The sequence below is a fragment of the Sarcophilus harrisii genome, chromosome 2 (genome assembly GCF_902635505.1).
Source record: "Sarcophilus harrisii chromosome 2, mSarHar1.11, whole genome shotgun sequence".
NCBI lineage: Eukaryota > Metazoa > Chordata > Mammalia > Dasyuromorphia > Dasyuridae > Sarcophilus > Sarcophilus harrisii.
The window spans coordinates 480325896-480349382 of NC_045427.1; the positions used below are offsets into that span (position 1 = coordinate 480325896).

Here is a 23487-nt window from a genome sequence, read left to right on the forward strand (position 1 = left end):
AATTTGCTGTATTACTGTATGAGAAGCTAAATGATGAAGGACTGGGCACCCAAAACATAAATTTAGTTCTTTGCTTTCTTTTTGGAGTTTTGAAAAGTAGTCCTGAATATAAACCTGAAATTAAAATTTTAATTAAGCCATTTGGTAGACTTCCTCAACACCTAAATTCATTTCCCTCTTTTTAAGTAGCTGAATTGCCTCATTTTCTGGAACAGGATGAACCTTCTTCAACTGTCAAGTCTCTGGAGATTTTGGTTGAGAAGCAAATAATGTTATGTTTTTGTGGATTAGAAGAGAAGAGGAACAGTTGTTTTTGCTAGTGTTGATTGTCAATCACTAGCTTTTTGTGGAGATGTAATGATTATCTATTTTTCTTGTAATTGTGTTTTGCCCAGTAAAGCTATCTGTGGGGATGAAGTCAAGAATTCATTTTTTTGGGCACCAGAAGTAAGTTGTTTGACTTTTGTCACATACTGACTCTTATTCTCCCATGGGTTACATTAAATAGATTTGGAGTAGGATATTAGGGGCTTGAATTGGCTTCAAGATTATTTTTTGAGTGTAGAACAAAATTAATGGAAGGACCCCACAGACATCGTATTTACAAACATGTCCTCATTTCTGTGGCAGAAGTTCCAGAGATGTGTGGATCAGAGAAAGTCTTCCAGACTGATGATGCTATGCATCTTCTTCTTTTTTGTTTGTTTCCCTTATTTCCCTCTGTATTTTTTAGATTTGAATTCTTATTACATCAGCACTTAGAAGATTCTCCGGGTACAATCTAGTATGATAGCTTTCTTTATATTTAGTTTTTGCCTTAGCACTTAATTCTTAGTTTGCTGTATGTTCAGAAATTGAATCCATGGTGTTTCTTGAGGAAGGAAGTCTTTGGGGGAGTTTTTATAGAAATCTACCTGACTCTGGCTTGTAGATTTTGTCCAGATTTTTTTCTTTTATTATTGACCAAAGAGGATCCTGTTACAGGAACATGCCTTTCTAGATGATAATTATTTGTTAGTTCAGAGTGCTTCTGAAGAAGCATCTCATCATCTGGGTGGTGAGGGAAGAGAGTGGGAGAAAAATGTGCCAAAGGGTCAGGCAGTAGGCAGACTACCTTTAGTAATTTTTTCTGGAACTTCTTAATATTAGGCATTTCAGAGGTTGCTTATCCCTGTGGTAGTTTTACCTTTAGATTTGGGGTAACATGAGGAACATAGCCAGAAATTTGGGATATGTGTGAAGAGGAACCTGTTATTGGTTTGATGACAACAGGAGACTGCTTCTCACCCTCGGTGAAAGTAGCTTTGCCTCATTTATCCTTTATGGAATGGGCTAAAATGAAAAACGTACAGTTGTTGGAGGGCCTGGGTTGGGATAAAGGGTCATGTGAATGTGTGTCTTTGAGTGATTCATGTTTGCCCAAAAGTGTCAATTGAAGGAATTTGTATTTGCAGAGAACCTAGAGTTGGGAGTTTGGCAGACGGGGGTGGATAGGAATAGATGGGAGATTGACTTTAGATGCTATTTTATTCTCTACAACCAGGGCTTAAGAGCGTTGGAGCATTTTGGTGTGATGTATGCAGAATAGTTAGAACTGAGAAAACCTCAGAAGCTTTCTTGTTAAGTTCATGGTGATAGGGCTGATTCTATCTCTCTCTTTCTCTGCAGGCATATGCAGATTACATTGGTTTCATCCTCACCTTAAATGAAGGAGTTAAGGGCAAGAAATTGACCTGTGAATATAAAGTTTCTGAGGTAGGAGAAAACAACTTCTATGCCAGTTTGAGGGTAGTTTTGGGGTTAGGGGGTGGGGAAGGAAGTTGGAGTGGGAAAGTGCTTTTTCTATTTGCTGATTATATAAACTTTTTTTTTTTATAGCTAATATATTAGATATTAGAATCCTATAAGCTGTTTTGCCCCAGAGATTTTTAAATTATATTACATTGGTTGGGTCTTGACCTTCTGATACCTTTACTCCAAGTTTCCCCAGGACGTTTTTCATCATGTCCTGGAACATTAAGGCCAAAGCTGAGTTTTAACTGCTTTATTGGTTAATAACCAATTTTGCATCTACAGCCTTAGTCTGTGTTGGATAATACTAGTAAAAAGTATTTAGTTTTGCCACCTATTCTGCAGATTAAATAAGTTTCTTATTACTGGGAGAGGAATAAGAAGTTTGATTATACCATAAAATGTCCTTGATTCCTAAGTATTGAATCACTTTGCGATTTGTATAGATCTTTTGACATAGCTTGAGAAGACTTAGGCCAACTGCCCTGACAGTGAGCCATGTGGAATAGTGTTTGAATTGTTTTATTCTCCTTCTTTATCTCATCCAAACTCCTTTACGCCTAGGGGTTGTGCCTTCTTGACAAACCAATATCTTTTGACATAGTTATTACTTTGGGGGAAAGGGGATTTGATATCACCACACTTTCTCCTTTAATTGTCATATGATTTTGGGTAAGTTACTTCCTTCAATCTTGGTTTCCTCATCTGTGAAAGCTAAAGAATAACAGTTGTGTTTCTTTCTGTCGCCATAACTATGAGGAACTTGTTTTATAAATCTTAAAGTGGAAGGCAGAGCCAAGATAGTGGAGTAAAGGCAGAATCTCTTCTGAGCTCTCCCAAATTCCCCTCAATGCAGCTTTAGAAATATTGCTTCAGAATAATTCTGGAGCAGCAGAGCTAGCAAAAGGGGTGAAACAATTTTCTACACAAGGCAACTTGGTCAGTAGGTCAGTAGAAAGGTCTATCTTACTAGGGTGAGAGTAATACCCTGGAAAACCAGGAGCAGGCCTTAGAGGCAACTTAAGTAAAGGGGATGGAAGCTTCTGGAGCTCTCAGCCCACAGAGAGTAAAGGGGAGTGTCCTAATAACTAGTTATAGAAGGAAATTACAAGGGATGCTCTGTTGGCTTTTGATGCTAGATTTTGTTGTGTTGTACATATGCAGTTCCAGATCTTAATCCTAGAGTGGAGGAAGAGCACTAATAGGAACAGAGACCCTGGTCACAGTTCCATGGTTGAAAAAAGAGCTTATGGATGCTCATATACCAGAGCACAGGTCAGGAGAGCAGTAACTACATACATCTCTTCTTAAATTATACTATTTTGGAAGAACTAAAAACTTATAAACCCTGAAAACAACAACATGAAAAACTGGAAGCTTGCGACATGCCCCCTCAACCCCAAGAGCAGAGTCCAACTTTAAAATAAAGTTAAAAGTCAAGAAAAAGGCTGGAGAAGAGAGAGAAGAAAAAATGAAGGCAACTTATCTCACATAACATGCCAACTCAATTGGGTATAGAAATCAGTCTTATTCTACAGGGAAATAGGAAGGAAAAGGGGATAAGAGAAGGGAATGGGGCTGATAAAAGGGAGGTGGATTGGGGGAGAACATTTTTGAAGAGGGACAAGATGAAAGGTGGGGACAAAGAAACAGAAAGAAAAGGAAAAAGAGAAATACAGAATAATCAAACCTATGAATTGGATGAACTCATCTATAAAAGTGAAATGGATAGCAGAGTGGATTAAAAACTGGAATCTTTTTTTTTTTTTTGAAGGTTTATTTTAAAATTTTTAATTATAATAACTTTTTATTGAGAGAACCCATGCCAGGGTAATTTTTTACAACATTATCCCTTGCACTTACTTCTGTTCTGATTTTTCCCCTCTCCCTCTCCCCTAGATGGCAAGCAGTCCTATATATGTTAAATATGTCGCAGTATATCCTAGATAAAATATATGTGTGCAGAACCGAACAGTTCTCTTGTTGCACAGGGAGAATTGGACTAAGAAGGTAGAAATAACCCAAGAAGAAAAACAAAAATGCAAACAGTTTACATTCACTTCCCAGTGTGCTTTCTTTGGGTGTAGCTGCTTCTGTCTATCATTGATCAATTGAAACCGAGTTAGGTCTCTTTGTCAAAAAAATTCACTTCCATCAGAATAGATCTTCATACAGTATCATTGTTGAAGTATATAATGATCTCCTGGTTCTGCTCATTTCACTTAGCATCAGTTCATGTAAGTCTCTCCAAGCCTCTCTGTATTCATCCTGCTGGTCATTTCTTACAGAGCAATAATATTCCATAACATTCATATAACACAATTTACCCAGCCATTCTCCAATTGATGGGCATTCATTCATTTTCTAGTTTCTAGCCACTATAAACAGGTCTGCCACAAACATTTTGGCACATATAGGGGTCTTTATGTGCCTTTCCCTTCTTTAGTATCTCTTTGGGGTATAAATAAGCCCAGTAGTAGCATTGCTGGATCAAAGGGTATGCACAGTTTGATAACTTTTTGGATATAATTCCAGATTGCTCTCCAGAATAAAAAACTGGAATCTTACAAAAAATTTTTTTCTGATAAAGGCCTCAAGCTTATAAGAATAAGAGTCCTCCTCAGTTGATAAATGATCAAAGGATCTGAACAAGCAGTTTTCAGAAGAAGAAATGAAAGCTATTTATAGTCATAAAAATGCTCACTATTGATTAAAGATAAAACAACTCTGAGGAGAGAACTATGGAGACTGAAGCAGATTGAAGCATACTATTTTCACCTTTTTTTGGTTTGCTTTTTTTTTCTTATGGCTTTTCCCTTTTGTTCTGATTTTTCTTTTACAATATGACTAATACGGAAATATGTTTAAAAATGATTGTGTGTGTGTGTGTGTATGTATATGTATATATATGTATGTGTGTGTGTGTATATATATATATATATATATATATATATATATATATATATATAACCTAAATCAGATTGTTTGCTGTCTTGGGTTGGGGGGGAGGTAAGAGGAAGGGAGAAAAAAAAAAACTGGAACATAGTTTTCAACATTTATTTTTATAAGATTCTATCTTTACATGTAATTGGAAAAATAAAATACTAATGAAATAAAAAAAAAACAATTCTGAGTTACCACCTCACACCTATATCAAATTGACTGATATGCAGATAAGGAAAATGACAAATGTTTTAAGGAATGTAGAAAAACTGGGACACTAATGCATTGTTGGTGGTGGTGTGAATTGATCTAGCCATTCTGGAGAGCGATTTGGAACTATAGCTCAAATAATGATTTTTTTTTTAAAGAGAAAGGATCTTTATGTACAAAAATATTTATTTATAGAAGCTTTTTTTGGGGGGGTGGCAGAGAGTTGGAAATTGAGGGGGTGCCCATAAATTGGGAAATTGGTTAAACAAGTTATATATGGTTTTGATGGAATATTATTGTGTTACAAGAAATGATGAGCAATATAGTTTCAGAAGAACCTGGAAGGATTTAGATGAACTGATGAGAAGTGAGTGTGAAGTGAGCAGAACCAGGAGAACATTGTTATTTATGTTTAAATAGTATTTTATTTTTTTTCAATTACATCTAAAGACAGTTTTCAATATTTTTAAAATAAAATTTTGAGTTTCATTTGAGGAGGGACAGGTGAATAGAGAAGAATAGAATAAAAAGCGAAAATACAATTAGCAAGAATAGTGAAAAAGAAGTTGAAGCAAGTTTCTCAGTTTTTGCTTATTTTTATTCATAGAGAAGTTTTCTTATCTATTGATCTAATGAAACCTATTCATAGATAGGTTTCAACATTCACCCTTGCAAAATCTTGTGTTCCAAATGTTTTTCTCCCTCCCTTTCCTCACTCCTTCCCCTCCAATATATGTTAAACATGTGCACTTCTTCTATAGTTATTTCTACAATTATCATGTTGCACAAGAAAAATCAGATCAAAAAGGAAAAAAATGAGGAAAAAAATGCAAAGAAATAACAGCAAAAAAAGTGAGAATACTATGTTGTGATCCACATGCAGTTTCCACAGTCTTCTCTCTGGGTGTAGATGGCTCTCACAAGACTATTGGAACTGGCTTGAATTGCTTTGCTGTTGAAAAGATCCACATCCATTAGAATTGATCATTATATAATCTTGCTGTTGCTGTGTACAATATTCTCCTGGTTCTACTCACTTCACTCAGCATCAGTCCATGTAAGTCTCTCCAGGCTTCTCTGAAATCATCTTGCTGATTGCTGTTTTTTTTTTTTTTTTTTTAATAGAACAATAATATTCCATAACATTCATATATTATAACTTATTTAGCCATTCTCCAATTTATGGGCATCCATTTAATTTCCAGTTTCTAATCACTACAAAAAGGGCTGCCAGAAACATTTTTGCACATGTGGGTCCCTTTCCCCCTTTTTGTGATCTCTTTGGGGTACAGGCCTGTAGAGACACTGCTGGATCAAAGAGTATGAACAATTTGACAGCCCTTTGGGCATAGTTCCAAATTGTTCTTCAGAATGGTTGAATCAATTTACAACTCTACCAACAATGTATTCGTTATTTTTTTCTGTCATCTTAGCCAATCTGAGAGGTGTATAGTGGTACCTCGGAGTTATCTTAATTTGCATTTCTCTGATCAATAGTGATTTAGAGCATTTTTTCATATACTTAGAAGTGGTTTTAGTTTTTTCACCTGAAAATTGTTTGTTCATATCCTTTGACCATTTATCAATTGGAGAATGGCTTGTATTTTTTTTTCTTTTTTTGCTGGGGTTAAGTGACTTGCCCAGGGTCACACAGCTAGGAAGTGTTAAGTGTCTGAGTTCAGATTTGAACTCAGGTCCTCCTGACTTCAAGGCTGTGTCACCTAGCTGCCCTATGGCTTGTATTCTTATAAAGTTGAGTCAGTTCTCTATATTTTAGAAATGAGGCTTTTATCAGAACTCTTGGGCATAAATTTTTTTTCCCGTTTATTGCTTTCCTTTTAATATTGTCTGTTGGTTTTGTTTTATAAAGCCTTTTTAATTTAATATAATCAAAATTATCCATTTTGCATTCCATAATGTACTCTATAAATTCCTTCCTTCTCCACAGATCTGAGAAGTAGACTATTTTGTGATTCTAACTTGCTTACAATATCACTATGTCTAAATCATGAACCCTCAAGTTTCTCTGATAGAGGCCTCATTTCTCAAACATATAGAAAACTGAGTCAGATTTATAAAAAATATTCTCCAGGTTTTCAAATGAAATAATTAAAGCTTTCTATAGGTATATGAAAAAATGCTCTCAGTATTGATTTGAGAAATGGAAGTTAAAACAGTTCTGAAGTACCACATAGCTATTAGATTGACTAATAGGACAGAAAAGGAAAATGATAAATGTTGGAGGGGATGTAGGAAAAATGAGACATTAATGTACTATTGGTGGGGTTGTGAATGGATTCAACCATTATGTATGATGGGGTTCTAGTGGCAGTCAGAGAATTGTGGAAATCCCTTTTTGGTCAGAGGTACAAGTACTTCGTGAAAGAATTTATGTACCCAAAGAGTTTTAGATGGTAAAAATGGAAGTTTATTGTTGGATAAGAAGTCTTTGCTAAGAGACTGACTTCACAATGGCAAAGTCCTATTAGGGAAATGGAGGCTAGCACTGAGAAAATAATGTCTTCTCAGTGGGCAGGATCCCATGAGGCAGTTATACCAAGGGGCATAGTCCTATTTTGGACATTCTGCAAAGAAATGAGTTTAAAATTGCCCTGTAATAGGGAATCTTGAGGCTCCAGTTTCAGGCTGAAAAGAAAGCCAAAGTCCTCAGGACTAGATCTCCAATTGAATGGGACATCACTTTTGAAGGCATCTGGAATGTGAAATTTCCTGAAAAGGGTATCAATGGAATGATTTGCCTTAAAAAAGGCCAGCCAGGAGGATATGCTCTCTTTCATAGACTCTCTGGTGTCTGGGATGCCAGGAATCAAAGGGAACAGAATTTCAGAGTGATAATTTTATACATTAAAGGGAATACCATTTCACACTCCCATCATGTAGAAAAATTTGTAATTATGCCCATAGGACTATAAAGTCATATATATCCTTTGACCTTACAATACCACTATTAGGTTTATATCCTCAAAGAGATAAATAACAAAAAGGAAAAGGACTTATATATACAATAATATTTATAACAGCTCCTTTTTGGGGGCAAAAAGTTGGAAATCAAAAGTCAGCCCATCAGTTGGGAAATGGCTGAATAAATTGTGGTGTATGATGTATGATGGAGGATTATTGTGCTATAAGAAATAGTGAGCAGATGATTTCAGAAAAATCTGAGCTGATGAAAGTGAAATGTACTTTGTACAAAGTAACAAAGTAGGGAGCAAGGAGCCAAGATGGTGGAGGAGACACACGCGTCATTCTAAGCTTCCCTTCTACCCTCACTACTAATTACCAAATTCAGCCTCAGAAATAGTGCTTGACTGATGAAATCCACAAATATTGAGAGTACAACACATTACCAGCCGAAGATAATCTGGAAGATCTGGATGATTGCCAGAAAAGGTTTGTCCTGATCTGTGGGAGCAGGCCAGCGCAAGCAGGGAGGCAGAACCAGAGGCCAGCATACTGAGTGGACGGGGCGGGGGTGGTCTTGTGGGTGGAAAATTTGCAGCAAGACTCCACCACAGGTTGACTGCTCTGCTTTAGTTGCAGAGCAGTAGATCAGCTGATAAGTTAAAGCCAAAGGTAGAGTGTACTCCAAAAAACGCCAGAATATAACAGGATCTGGCTACGCCCACCCAACACTGGAAGTGACTCAGCATAGACCACAGCACAGCTGTGCAGCCCCATTCTGCAGCAGCGGGGCTTTTGCCTGGGGCCAACACAAATCTGCACAGCAAGAGGGCTCTGCCAGAGGCAATAGAACTTCCACCGCGCTTCCCAGGGCAGAAACACTTCCAGGCTGGTGTTCTTCCCAGGATAGCCTGATCTGCACAGCCGGGTTCTGCCTTTAGCAGTGACACTTTAGCTGCTAAGCTGCTTGTCCCAGAGCAGCCACTGATCTGCACAGCTCAGCAGGGCTCTTCTCAGGGCAGTAGTACTTCCACAGTGTGGCTGCTCTTCCCAGAGCATTTCTGCATCTCCACAGCTCTTAGCAGCCTGTTTGCAATACAGCTACTGTCCATATATCTATCCCTGTTCTGCAGAGGAAGCTGGTAACCTCCTTGTCCTGAGGATAGACCCTAAGGGCTTTTTTTAAAAAAATGAGTAAAAAAATCAAGCATACACTAACCATTGATAGTTTCTATACAGAAAGAGAGCAGGTTTTCAACCATGAGGAGCCTAATAGCAGACAGTCTCCAGACAAAAACTCAAAGGAGGATATAACTTGTTCCCTATCACACAAGGCTTTCCTAGAAGAAATTATAAAAGGTATTAAAAGAGAGCTAGAAGAAAAATAGGGAAAGGAAAGAGAAAAATTTGATAAAGTGGAAAAAGAAAACAACTTCCTGAAATGTGAACTGGAAAAGGTAAAGAATTCCCAGAAAACTAAAATTTGTGAATTGGAAAAAGAAAATAACTCATTTAAAAAAAATTAGTGAAATGGAAAAAAATTCCATAAAGCAAAGCAATTCACTTAAAAACTCAATTGGACATATACAAAAAGTATAAAAAGCTAATGAAGAAAATAACTCATTAAAAATCAGAACTGAACAAATAGAAATGAATGATTCGTTAAGACATCAAGAATCAGTCAAGCAAAACCAAAAAAAAAAAAAAGAAAAAAATAGAAAAAAAGTTAGATATCTACTTGGAAAAACAACAGACCTGGTAAATAGATCTAGGAGAGATAAAATGAGGATTATTGGACTTCCTGAAAATTATGATGAAAAAAAGAGCCTAGACACTATTTTATAGGAAATCATCAAAGAGAATTGCCCAGAGGTAATAGAATTAGAAGATAAAATAGGCATTGAAAGAATTCCAGAACACCGTCTGAAACAGACCTTAAAATAAAAACTCCAAGGAATATTCTGGCTAAATTTCAGAACTATCAGACTAAGGAAAAAATATTATAAGCAGCCAGAAAAAAACAATTTAAATACCGAGGAGCCACAATAAGGATCATTCAGGATCTAGCTGCTTCCACATTAAAGGATCGAAGGGCCTGGAATCTGATATTCCGAAAGGCAAAATAACTTGGAATGCAGCCAAGAATAAACTACCCAGCTAAGCTGAGCATTTTCTTCCAGGGAAGAAGATGGACATTTAATGAAACAGGTGAATTCCATTTATTTCTAATGAAAAAACCAGAGCTAAACAAAAAATTTGACCTCCAACTAGGACTCAAGAGAAGCAGAAAAAGGTAAAAAGAACTCTTGAGAACTGTATTTCTATTATGGACATACATAAAGAGTACATGTGTAATTTGATTTTACTGATATAAAAAAAGGGAAGTAGAAATGGAAAGGGGATAGTATTAGAAAAAGGGAAAAGGGGAGATAAAAAGAAGGAAACTACATTCCACAAAGAGGCAAAATAAACCTATCATATCTAAGAGAATTTAGGGAGGGGGAGGAACATTGTGTGAATCTTACTCTCAATAGATTTGGCTCAAAGAGAAAATAACTGACATATTTGGTTTACAGAGAAACGTCTCTCACCTCATTAAAAAGTGGGAGAGGAAAAGGGAAAAGGAAAAGAGTAATAAGGGAAAGGTGTAAGAAAGAGGAATGGATTCAAAGGGATGGGAGGGATTCTAAAGAAGGAGGGCTGCGTGAGGCAAGTGGTGCCCATAAATTTAATACTCAGAAGGGGATTAAGGGGGGCAAGAAAAAGAAAAGCCTAATCTGGGGATAATAAGATGGCAAGAAATACAGAATTAGTCATTTTAACTGTAAATGTGAAAGGGATGAACTCTTTCATAAAGCGGAGGTGGATAGCAGACTGGGTCAAAAGCCAGAACCCTACAATATGTTGTACAGGAAACACATTTAAAGCATGAAGATACGTACAGAGTAAAGGTAAAAGGCTGGAGCAGAATCTGTTAGGCCTCAGGTGAAGTCAAAAAAGCAGTGGTACCATCCTTATCTTAGATCAAGCAAAAGCAAAAATTGATCTAATTAAAAGAGATAAGGAAAGAAACTATCTTGCTAAAGGGTAGCATAGACAATGAAGCAATATCAGTACTAAACATATATGCACCGAGTGGTATAGCATCTAACTTCCTAAAGGAGAAATTAAGAGAGTTGCAAGAAGAAATAGACAGCAAAACTATAATAGTGGGAGATCTCAAACTTGCACTGTCAGAACTAGATAAATCAAACTACAAAACAAATAAGAAATAAGTTAAAGAGGTAAATAGAATATTAGAAAAGTTAGGTATGATAGATCTTTAGAGAAAACTGAAGGGAGACAGAAAGGAGTATACTTTATTTTCAGCAGTTCATGGAACTTATACAAAAATTGACCATATATTAGGATATAAAGACCTCAAAATTAAGCGCAGAAAGGCAGAAATAGTAAATGCATTCTTTTCAGATCAAGATGTAATAAAAACTACATTCAACAAAAAGCTAGGGGTAAATAGACCAAAAAGTAATTGGAAACGAAATAATCTTATCCTGAAGAATGAATGGATGAAACAGCAAATCATAGACATAATTAATAATTTCACCCAAGAGAATGACAACAATGAGACAACATGCCAAAATTTGTGGGATGCAGCCAAAGAGGTAATAAGAGGAAATTTTATATCTCTAGAGGCTTACTTGAATAATACAGAGAAAGAGATCAATGAATTGGGCTTGCAACTTAAAACAGGTAGAAAAAGACCAAATTAAAAACCCCCAATCACATACTAAACTTGAAGTTCTAAAATTAAAAGGAGAAATTGATAAAATTGAAAGTAAAAAAAAAAAAACTATTGAATTAATAAATAAAACTAAGAGTTGATTTTATGAAAAAACCAATAAAATAGGTCAACCTTTGGTAAATCTGATTAGAAGAAGGAAAGAGGAAAATCAAGTTGTTAGTCTTAAAAATGAAAAGGGAGAACTTTCCACGGGTGAAGAGAAATTAGAGCAATAATTAGGAGTTACTTTGCTCAACTTTATGCCAATAATTTGATAACTAAGTGAAATGGATGACTACCTTCAAAAATATAGGCTTCCCAGATTAACAGAGGAAGTAAATTGCTTAAATAGTCCCATTTTAGAAAAAGAAATAGAACAAGCTATTAATCAACTTTCTAAGGAAAAAATCCCCAGGACCAGATGGATTTCATGTGAATTCTACCAAACATTTAAAGAACAATTAACACCAATGTTATATAAACTATTTGAAAAAATAAGGAATGAAAGACAAAATTACTTTTATGACACAGACATGATACTGATACCTAAACCAGCTAGGTTGAAAACAAAGAAAGAAAATTATAGACCAATTTCCCTAATGAATATTGATGCTAAAATCTTAAATAAAATATTAGCAAAAAGATTACAGAAAATCATCCCTAGCATAATACACCGTGACCAAGTAGGATTTATACCAGGAATACAGGGCTAGTTCAATGTTAGGAAAACTATTAGCATAATTGACTATATCAATAACCAAATTAACAAAAGCCATATGATCATCTTAATAGATGCAGAGAAAGCATTTGATAAAATCCAACATCCATTCCTATTAAAAACACTTGAGAGTATAGGAATAAATGGACTTTTCCTTAAAATAATTAGTAGCATCTATTTAAAACCTCAGTAAGCATCATATGTAATGGGGATAAACTGGAACCAATAAGATCAGGAGTGAAACAAGGTTGCCCACTATCACCATTACTATTCAATATTGTATTAGAGATGCTAACTTTGGCAATAAGAGTTGAGAAAGAGATTAAAGGAATTAGAGTAGGTAATGAGGAAACCAAATTATCACTCTTTGCAGATGATATGATGGTATACTTAGAGAACCCCAGAGAATCACCTAAAAAATTATTAGAAATAATCCACAACTTTAACAAAAGTTGCAGGATATAAAATAAAACCCACATAAATCATCAGCATTCTTATATATCACTAATAAAATCCAACAGTTAGAGTTACAAAGAGAAATTCCACTTAAAGTAACTGCCAATAGTATAAAATATCTGGGAATCTAAAACACTTTCCACACAAATAAAGTCAGATTTAACCAATTGGAAAAGTATTAAATGCTCTTGGATAGGGTGAGGGAATATATATATTTTAAAAATTATAATAACTTTTTATTGACAGAACCCATGCCAGGTACATTACCCAGGTACCCAGGTACAACATTATCCCTGGCACTCACTTCTGTTTCGATTTTTCCCTCCCACCCTCCACCCCCTCCCCTAGATGGCAAGTAGTCCTATATATGTTGAATATGTTGTAGTATATCCTAGATACAATGGATGTGTGCAGAACCAAACAATTTTCTTGTTGCACAGGGAGAATTGGATTCAGAAGGTAAAAATAACCCGGGAAGAAAAACAAAAACGCAAACAGTTTACATTCATTTCCCAGTGTTTTTTCTTTGGGTGTAGCTGCTTCTGTCCATCATTGATCAATTGAAACTGAATTAAGTCTCTTTGTCAAAGAAATACACTTCCATCAGATTACATCTTCATACAGTATCGTTGTTGACGTATATAATGATCTCTTGGTTCTGCTCATTTCACTTAGCATCAGTTCATGTAAGTCTCTCCAAGCCTCTCTGTATTCATCCTGCTGGTCATTTCTTACGGAACAATAATATTCCATAACATTCATATACCACAATTTATCCAAACATTCTCCAATTGATGGGCGTCCATTCATTTTCCAGTTTTTAGCTACTACAAACAGGGCTGCCACAAACATTTTGGCACATACAGGTCCCTTTCCCTTCTTTAGTATCTCCTTGGGATATAAAGGGCGAGGGAATATAATAAAGATGACAATACTAACCTAATCTATTTATTTAGTGTTATACCAATCAGACTCCCAAAAAACTATTTTAATGACCTAGAAAATAACAAAATTCATCTGGAAGAACAAAAGGTCAACACTTTCAAGGGAACTAATGGAAAAAAAAATCAAACGAAGGTGGCCTAGCTGTACCAGATCTAAAACTATATTATAAAGCAGTGGTTACCAAAACCATTTGGTATTGGCTAAGAAATAGACTAGTTGATCAGTGGAATAGGTTAAGTTCAAAGGACAAAATAGTCAATAACTAATAATCTTGTGTTTGACAAACCCAAAAGACCCCAGCTTTTGGAATAAGAATTTACTATTTGACTAAAACCGCTGGGAAAATTGGAAATTAGTATGGCAGAAACTAGGCACTTAACACTGTATACCAAGATAAGATCAAAATGGGTTCATGATCTAGGCATAAAGAATGATATTATAAATAAATTAGAAGAACATAGGACAGTTTACCTCTCAGACCTGTGGAGGAGGAAGGAATTTGTGACCAAAGAAGAACTACAGATCATTATTGATCACAAAATAGAAAATTTTGATTATATCAAATTGAAAAACTTTTGTACAAACAAAATTAATGCAGACAAGATTAGAAGGTAAATAAACTGGGAAAACATTTTTACATTCAAAGGTTCTGACAAAGGCCTTACTTCCAAAAAAAGAGAATTGCTCTAATTTATAAAAAATCAAGGCATTCTCCAATTGATAAATGGTCAAAGGATATGAATAGACAATTTTCAGATGAAGAAATTGAAACTATTTCTAGTCATATGAAAAGGTGCTCTAAATCACTATCAATCAGAGAAATGCAAATTAAGACAACTCTGAAATACTACTACACACTTTTCAGATTGACTAGGATGACAGGAAACGATAATGGTGAGTGTTGGAGGGGATGTGGGAAAACTGGGACACTGATAAATTGTTGGTGTAATTGTGAGTACATCCAGCCATTCTGGAGAGTGATTTGGAACTATGGTCAAAAAGTTATCAAACTGTGCATTCCTTTGATCCAGCAGTGTTACTACTGGGCTTAAATCCCAAAGAAAGCTTAAAGAAGGGAAAGGGACCTATATGTGCAAGAATGTTTGTGGCAGCCCTCTTTGTAGTGGTTTAGAAACTGGAAACTGAATGGATGCCCATCAACTGGAAAATGGCTGAATAAATTGTGGTATATGAATGTTATGGAATATTATTGTTCTATAAGAAATGACCAACAAGATGATTTCAGAAAGGCCTGGAGAGACTTATATGAACTGATGATGAGTGAAAAGAGCAGGACCAGGAGATCATTATATATTTTAACAACAATACCATATGATGGTCAGTTCTAATGGATATGACTCTCTTCAACAATGAGATGAAACAAATCAGTTCTATATATATTCAATATATTCTATTCTATATATTCAAATAAGAAAGAAAACAAAATGCAAACAGACAACAAAAAGAGTGAAAATACTATGTTGTGATCCACACTCATTTCCCATGGTCTTCTCTCTGGGTGTTGATATGGCCTGAATCAATTCATTGTTGAAAAGAGCCATGTCCTTTAGAATTGATCAACATGTATAATATAAGCTTGTTGTTGCCATGTACAGTAATCTTATTCTGCTTACTTCACTTAGCATCAATTCATGTAAGTCTCTCCAGGACTTTCTGGAATCATACTGCTAATCGTTTCTTATAGAACAACAATATTCCATAACATTCATATTCCATAACTTATTCAGCCATTCTCCAATTGATGGCATTCACTCAGTTTTCAATTTCTAAGACAGGCTCTTTCTATAGGGAATGTTGAATATGTACTTTCTGACTGCTTGGATTGTGTGAAGATTTCCTGTATTCAAACACTAATGAATGTCTCCTGAGGCCAAACTAGACACAGCACTGTGTTGGAATTGTGATAGTGAAGCTTCTGTGCTGAGCCAGATTTCAAACCCTGAGGTGAAGAGGCAAAACTGAATAAGTTTTTAAAAAAAAGAAAAAAAAATTGAGTTCTAAATTTTTACTCCCATTCCCTCTCCTTAAGACAGCAAGCAACCTGATATAGGTTATACATGTGCAATCATATAAACATATTTCCACATTAATCATGTTGTGAACGAAGAAACAAAACAAAAGGGAAAAGCCAGGAGAACATTGTAAACAATAATAGCAATATTTTATGATGATCATCTGTGAATGACTTAGGTATCCTTACAGTACAATGAGTCAAGACAGTTCTGAAAGACTTATGATGAAAAATGAAGTCTTCCTTTAGGGAAAGAACTTGAAGCAGATTGAAGTATAGTTTTTAAAAATTTTCTTTATTTTTTTCATTTTTTTGTATTTTCTTTCACAATATAATTATATGGAAATATGTTTTGCATGATTGTACATGTATAATCTTTATCAAATTGCTTGCCTTAATTGTTTTTTTTTTTTTAATTTAATAGCCTTTTATTTACAGGTTATATGTATGAGTAACTTTACAGCATTAACAATTGCCAAAACTCTTGTTCCAATTTTTCACCTCTTACCCTCTACCCCCTCCCCCAGATGGCAGGATGACCAGTAGATGTTAAATATATTAAAATATAAATTAGATACACAATAAGTATACATGACCAAACTGTTATTTTCTTGCCTTAATTGTTAATGCTGTAAAGTTACCCATTCATATAACCTGTAAATAAAAGGCTATTAAATAAAAACAAAACAAAACAAAACAAAAAAACAAATTGCTTGCCTTTTCAATTCAGGAGAGGGAACAGAGGAAGGGAGAGAATTCAGAACTTATTTATTTATTTTTTATTATTATAGCTTTTTATTTACAAACATATGCATGGGTGATTTTTCAATGTTGATCCTTGCAAAACTTTCTGTTCTAAATTTTCCCCTCATTCCCCCTACTCTATCCCCTAGATGGCTGGTAGTCTAATAAATGTTAAATATGTTAAAATATGTGTTAAACCTAATGTATGTATACATATTTATACAGTTATCGTGCTGCACAAGAAAAATCAGATCTAGAAAGGAAAAAAAAACTCTGAGAAGGAAAACAAAAATGCAAGCAAACAATAACAGAAAGAGTGAGAATGCAAGAATACTATATTTTGTGGTCCACACTCAGTTCCCACAGTCTTCTCTGTGGATGTAGATGGCTCTCTTCATCAATGAACAAGTGGAACTGGTTTGAATCCTCTCATTGTTGAAGAGAGCCACATCCATCAGAATTAATCATCGTATAGTCTTGTTGTTGCTGTGTATAATATGATCTCCTGGTTCTGCTCATTTATTCAGCATCAGTTCATGTAAATCTCTCCATACCTCTCTGAAAACATTTTGCTGATTGTTTCTTATAGAACAATAATATTCCATAACATTAATATATCATTCTCCAACTAATGGGCATTCATTCCATTTCCAGTTCCTTGCTTCAAACTACAAAAAGGACTGCCACAAACATTTTTGCACATGTAGGTTCCTTTCCCTCTTTTAAGATCTCTTTGGGATACAAGTCCAGTAGTAATACTGCTGGGTTAAAGGGTATGCACAGTTTGATAACTTTTTGGGCATAGATCCAAATTGCTCTCCAGAATGGTTGGATTTGTTCACAGGAACTCAAAATTTTAAAAAATTAGTGTTAAAAATTATTTTTTTTGGTAATTGGAAGAAATAAAATAATTTAAAAAATGAAACATCTTTAAGTGTTATATAGATGTGAGCTAAGATCAGTGATGGAGAAAGAGTTAATTAAAGAGAAACTATAATTATTTAAGCAAATCCTTGGTTACCAAAATGCTTTATGGTTTTGATTAACTCCAGTATTAGGTGCTTTTTCCTCTTAGCTCTGATGTTTTTTTTGATTGAGACTATTCTAGAGGTAGGGAGGCAGAGGGAGTTTTTGCTTACTCTCCAGAAGTAAAGTTCCTTGCTGCTACATGTAACAGGCAGTGTAGTTCACTTTGAGTTAAGGGCAGACAAGTGAGTGGGTTGTTGTACTATCTGCTGACAACTATGGAGTAGAATGACTAAAGAATGCTTTATGTTCCCTAATCTCCCTTTATCTTAACACCCTCCCCCCTTCTCTCCCTTTCCCACCTCCCCTAGTTGGTTGAATTTTGGTTCTGGGAAGAATTGGCAAAATGCTTAAGAGAAATGAAAAGCTGGACCCGTTCTTTTTGGTAGGAGGGCCCCTGCAACCTGACAATAGGTAGGAGTCATCTCAGTCATCTTAATCTATTTATATCTTGCCACTAGACCCAGATGTCTCTGAAGGGCAAAGTGAGGCTAGTGTTTTTGCACAGCTCTCCCTCACTTAAATTTAACTCACCTGTCATGTCATTCCCTTCCAGATATGGTCCTCTTTGAGAACAAAGGACAGTCAATTGGGCAACAAAGCTCTCTCTCAAGTCCTTCCTCTCTTTCCTTCATCATACCCTTACTGCTGGTACTCTGGTCAAAGGACTATAATTTTTTTTTTTTTTGGATTGCTGAAATCTTCTAGGGTATCTTGTGTTTTACCAGCTAGATTTCTTTCTCAGGGACCCTGTCTTCAATCCATATTACTCTAGCTCTCATTGATTGGTCAACAATAGATTTCAAGACAAGTCCCATTTGGTCATTTTTGGGGCCCTGATTGACTCAAAGTGAATGTAAATTGCAGTTGTTTCTGTTTTGGCCCAGATTTTATTTTACTTTTTTTTGGACGAGGCCATTCTTTGTCTCAAATCTAACCTAATCTTAATCATTGAATGGGTATTGCCTCAGTCAAACCAAGACCTGTTAAAGACCTTAGCTTAAAAAGGCCCAAGTCTCCTTTTTCATCTAGGGTCACCTCTATTCGTCCTTATCTATGTCTGGTTACTGGACCCAGATGACTCCAAAGGGGAAAGTAAGGCAGGTGACCTGGCATGGCCATCCCTCACTTACCTCCCATTCACTTGGATGTCTTGGCTTCATTATTGGTCTTCTTTCAGAATGAAGGACAAACCACAACTGACAATAGACAATTTGCTCCTTTCAAAGAGACGTTCTCAGAAAAGATGGGGACCCTTTAATTATTCAGCCTAGCTGAGCCAGTGGGTTCTAGTCAGTCATCACTTTGTTCTTCCTTAATCCCCTTTAGCTCTCAGAAAGCCAGAGGCCTAGAGAAAATCCGTGTTTTGTTGGGTCTTTTTCAGTTTATAATAGCTGCCCTACTTTGTGCTGTGGAATTGTGTGGGGTGAATTGGGGTTTGTTTTCAGACCCTTTCAGTAATCTGGTTCTCTGCATTGAGGTCTAGGCAGCAATTCTTCGGAGTACTTCTTATGAAGGTACCTTATTTTCCCAAGTAGACATAGGGGGAAATTTCTCATGTTTCAGAGGTTCCAAATTTCTTTTGTTTGCAAAGCTAGTTGAAGCAGGAAGTATCCTTTATTTCATAAATCCAATGGGGAAAAATACTAGGTTATTGAAGTATATATTCTTTTTTTCTTTTCTTAAAAAAATAATACCTTTTATTTTTCAAAATACATGCAAAAATAGTTTTCAACATTCATCCCTGCAAAACCTTGTGTTCCAAATTTTTTTCCTTCCCACCTTTCCTCTTCCCCCAAGATAGCAAGTAATCTACTATAGACTAACCATGTGCAGTTCTTTTAGACATATTTCCACATTTATCATGAAGCATATACTCTTGAAGGAGACTTAGTACCTATCAAGGAGTGTACTAATGTTGACTCTCATGCAGAGGATCCTGAAGAAACCACCTTGATTGTTTCTACCTTTCTAAGGAAATTACTGCTTCATACACACACACACACACACACACACACACACACACACACACACACACACAAGCTTCCTATAAACTCATTGGTTCTCTGAAATTGCCCTTCCGGCTGATTCATTCTTTATCCTAAGTTTTGGTGTTGCCCATATCTTGGTAAATTTCGATTAGCTAGCTTTAGCTTGATTCAGTAATCCATTTTTGGTCTACTACTTACTTCTCCGGGTCTGACATTTAGCCTCATCTGCTTTCTTCATTCCATTATTGAGACCCTTTGTTAGCTTTTGCAATGTTCTTGATGACAAACTTGTTTGTATACAAATATTGTTTGTCCAGGTACATTGGACATTTTATGTCCTACTTTATGATCATAATAATTTTCTTTCTTTCTTTTTTTTTTTCCTGTAGCTTTTCCTTTATTTAACTTGTGGAGCCAGACTCTTAGTGAGATGATGAGACAACTTTTTTTTTTTTTTTTTTTATTTAATAGCCTTTTATTTACAGGATTTATACATGGGTAACTTTACAGCATTAACAATTGCCAAACCTCTTGTTCCAATTTTTCACCTCTTACCCCCCCCCCCAACCCCTCCCCTAGATGGCAGGATGACCAGTAGATGTTAAATATATTAAAATATAACTTAGATACACAATAAGTATACATGACCAAAACATTATTTTGCTGTACAAAAAGAATCAGACTCTGAATTATTGTACAATTAGCTTGTGAAGGAAATCAAAAATGCATGTGTGCATAAATATAGGGATTGGGGATTTAATGTAATGGTTTTTAGTCATCTCCCAGAGTTATTTTTCTGGGCATAGCTAGCTCAGTTCATTACTGCTCCATTGAAATGATTTGGTTGATCTCGTTGCTGAGGATGGCCAGGTCCATCAGAACTGGTCATCATATAGTATTGTTATTGAAGTATATAATGATCTCCTAGTCCTGCGATGAGACAACTTTTATTGGGCTACATCTCCAAAATACTTTTCTTACCATATTCTTCTTATCTCCATTTTCCTACATGCTCAGCTTGGAGTTTTAGGTTCCCTCTGTTTTTTATCGCTCAAGATAATTAGAAATCTCTCTCTGTTTTACAGGGGATCTAAGATGAAGGATTTATCCTGATGTTTTCCTCCAAATATAAAAAAGAAAGGATATTCTCTGGCTACATCCTAAAGGACCTTTCCTTTTCTCTCTTTTTAGTTTTGAGACCTGAACTAAAATTTCAGATTCTAATTTTTCTTTTATTGGTCAGCTAGAGGAATCAGCTACAGGTTCTAAAGGAATCTGGTTGTGTGTTATTGTGTTGTTTTTATTGAGGCCTTTCATTTTCACATCACTCCCTTCTTACTTGAAGTCTCCTTTTTAATAAAGAAAAATAACTCAGTAAAACTAACGTAAGGGCTAAGTCTGACAACATATGCAACAGTCTTTATCCCTACTTTCTCACATCTCTACAAGGGAAGGAAATTGTATATCATCATCATCTCTTTTCTGGGACTTAGATTAGACATTGTAATTAATTTAGTTTTATTGATTTTTAGTTTTCCTTTACATTATTATAGTCATTGTGTATATTTTCTTATAGTTTTGCTTATTTTGCTTTGTATCAATTCAAATAAATCTTCCTCATGTTTTTCTGAATTCTTTTATCATTTTTTATGATACAGTACTTCATATAACAGAGTCTTTTTAGCCATTGCCCAATTGGTGGGTAGTCATTTTGCTTTCAGTTTTTTGCTATCAGAAAATGTCCAAGCATCATAAACTCATAGACTTAAAACTGAAGGGAACTGAAGGCCTTCAAGTGCAGTTCCTTCATTTTATAGAGGAGGAAACTGAGAGAGACAGAGAGGTTAAATGGTCTGCCTGAAATCATACATCTAGTATGGATCTGAGCAAGGATTTGACTTCTGGTCTTCCTGCCTCCAACTCCTAGACTTTGTCCACTATATCAGGCTACCTTTCCTCATCTATATCTACCTAATGTTGTGTATTGTGCTGTATGTGTGTGAAAGTGTTTAATATATAAATGAATTATTATTAAAGCAGAAAAGGCTCTTAGAGGTAAAAGAGTCCATATCCTCTCATTTTCCTTTGAGGACAAGAACCCAAAGAAGTGAAGTAATGTTCCTCTGGTTACACGAGTAGCATGTTAGCAAAGCTGAGCTGAATCTAGTCTCTATAACTCCAAATTCAGTGTTCTCTTTTACCATATTAAAAATCTTACATGTATGTAAAAGGTTGTGCTTTTAAGGCACTTAAGTAGTGACATAAGTAGGTTTGTGATTAGAGTTCTGGAGTCTTAACTCCCTATCCAAGACTTAAAAAAACAAAGTCACCAGACCTAGTAGATTTTGCTTGGAGCTATTGATCTTTATTGAATTCCCTGGTTGAAGGATTTGGACAACATTTATCTCATAAAAGAAATCTGGCAGGGTGCTTTTTTCATTTTGGGGAAAAGAATAATTTGTGTAGCATTGGTATAATTATTCTTTAAAAGTTTGATAGTATTCCCTTGTGAGTCCATTAGGACCAGTTTTTTTTTCCCCCCTTTAATAGTTCCTCTATATCTAATGCTTACTATGTTCCATTCTTTCTGTTTTGCCTCATAACAGCCCATTAATAAGCTTGTCGCTCTTCTCAACACATTGGACAGATGGATTGATGAGACCCCTCCCATGGATCAGCCCTCCAGATTTGGGAACAAAGCTTTCAGGACTTGGTATGCCAAACTTGACCAGGTAAGTCTTTCATATCTAATGGCCCAGTCAGGAGTGGGTGGTATAAACTGAAATTGAGACCTGTCAGGGATCAAAATGTCCTGGCAGTTGTCAAAGGGAAGGAGGGATGTCTCTAGATATTGGATAAGCCTTAAACTATCTTTGGACATATAAATATAATTCAAATCTTCAATTCTTTGGGAAGGGAAAAAAATCGTTTTAGTTTGCCTCACATTCTTCCTATATTTATTTTAAAAATGTATTAAGTGCTTACTGTATGCTTATTATTTTAAATATTAGGGAAGATAGAAAGGTTCATGGAAGTTGCAGTTTAGGGAATTAAGATATGCTCAACATTATGGAAATGAATTTAAAAAATGCAAAGTAAAGTGCTAATGTGATATCTTAGGGGAAAGTTGTAAAGAATATGACATTTGAATTGAACTTTAACCAATTAAAAGAAAGGCATTTTGGGAGTATTACAAAATAAAAGTGTAGAAGTTTTTGGAGTATTGTGGAAGTAGAGTAGTTCATTTTGAGTGGCATTTTATAAAGCATGAAGTAATGAAAGGATTGGAAGGATCAAATGTTGCCAGATTGTGGAGAACCTCATATACCAGACAGAGGAGTTTGTACTTTAATCAGAAAGTGGTCTTCTACCCTCTGGAGTAAGGAAGTAGAGGCTTTACAGCAGAATTCTCTTATCTTCCCCTAAGATAGAAAAAAAGTTCCTTCTAAAATAGTCCTTTTGTCTACTATTTCAGTCATATACGTCAACGAGGACTCCCTTCCTGTTATTTCCATAGCTTCTCTCCTTTGGACTCAGCAGAGGCAGCCATTTATAATGGCCAAGCAAGGGAATGAGGGATACATGTAGAGGCTAGTCACCTAGTGGGGAGGCAAGTGGGATTGATGGTGGATGTTTTTTTTCTCTCCACCCTCCTGACTTTTTTTATTTTTATGTTTTTCAGCTGCTGAGAATTCTGAATACTGAGCAATATGGTACAAATTTTCTCTCTCTTGTTTCACCAGGAAGCAGAAAACCTAGTGGCTACAGTGGTTCCTAGTCAGATGGCAGCTGCTGTGCCTGAGGTTGCCCTTTACCTAAAGGAATCAGTGGGAAACCCTACCCGAATTGATTATGGCACAGGTAATTTACTCTTGCCTGAGATTTGTAACCTAAAGGGTTTTGAGTGACAGGAGATAGGGATTATTTT

At 35.6% G+C, this 23487-nt stretch overlaps 1 protein-coding gene across 6 annotated transcripts in view; it reads left to right on the forward strand.

Moving 5' to 3' along the window:
* PTPA (protein phosphatase 2 phosphatase activator) overlaps positions 1 to 23487 on the forward strand; it is a 54125-nt gene that overhangs the window by 7257 nt on the left and 23381 nt on the right. For 4 of the 6 annotated variants that reach the window (XM_031954789.1, XM_031954788.1, XM_003757394.4 and 1 more), the window contains 3 exons: positions 1669 to 1755; positions 22166 to 22291; positions 23303 to 23420. In XM_031954789.1, coding sequence (XP_031810649.1) covers positions 1669 to 1755; positions 22166 to 22291; positions 23303 to 23420 — 331 coding nt within the window. The remainder of the gene's footprint in view (positions 1 to 1668; positions 1756 to 22165; positions 22292 to 23302; positions 23421 to 23487) is intronic. The other 2 variants (XM_031954790.1, XM_023494298.2) reach the window with 1 other exon arrangement.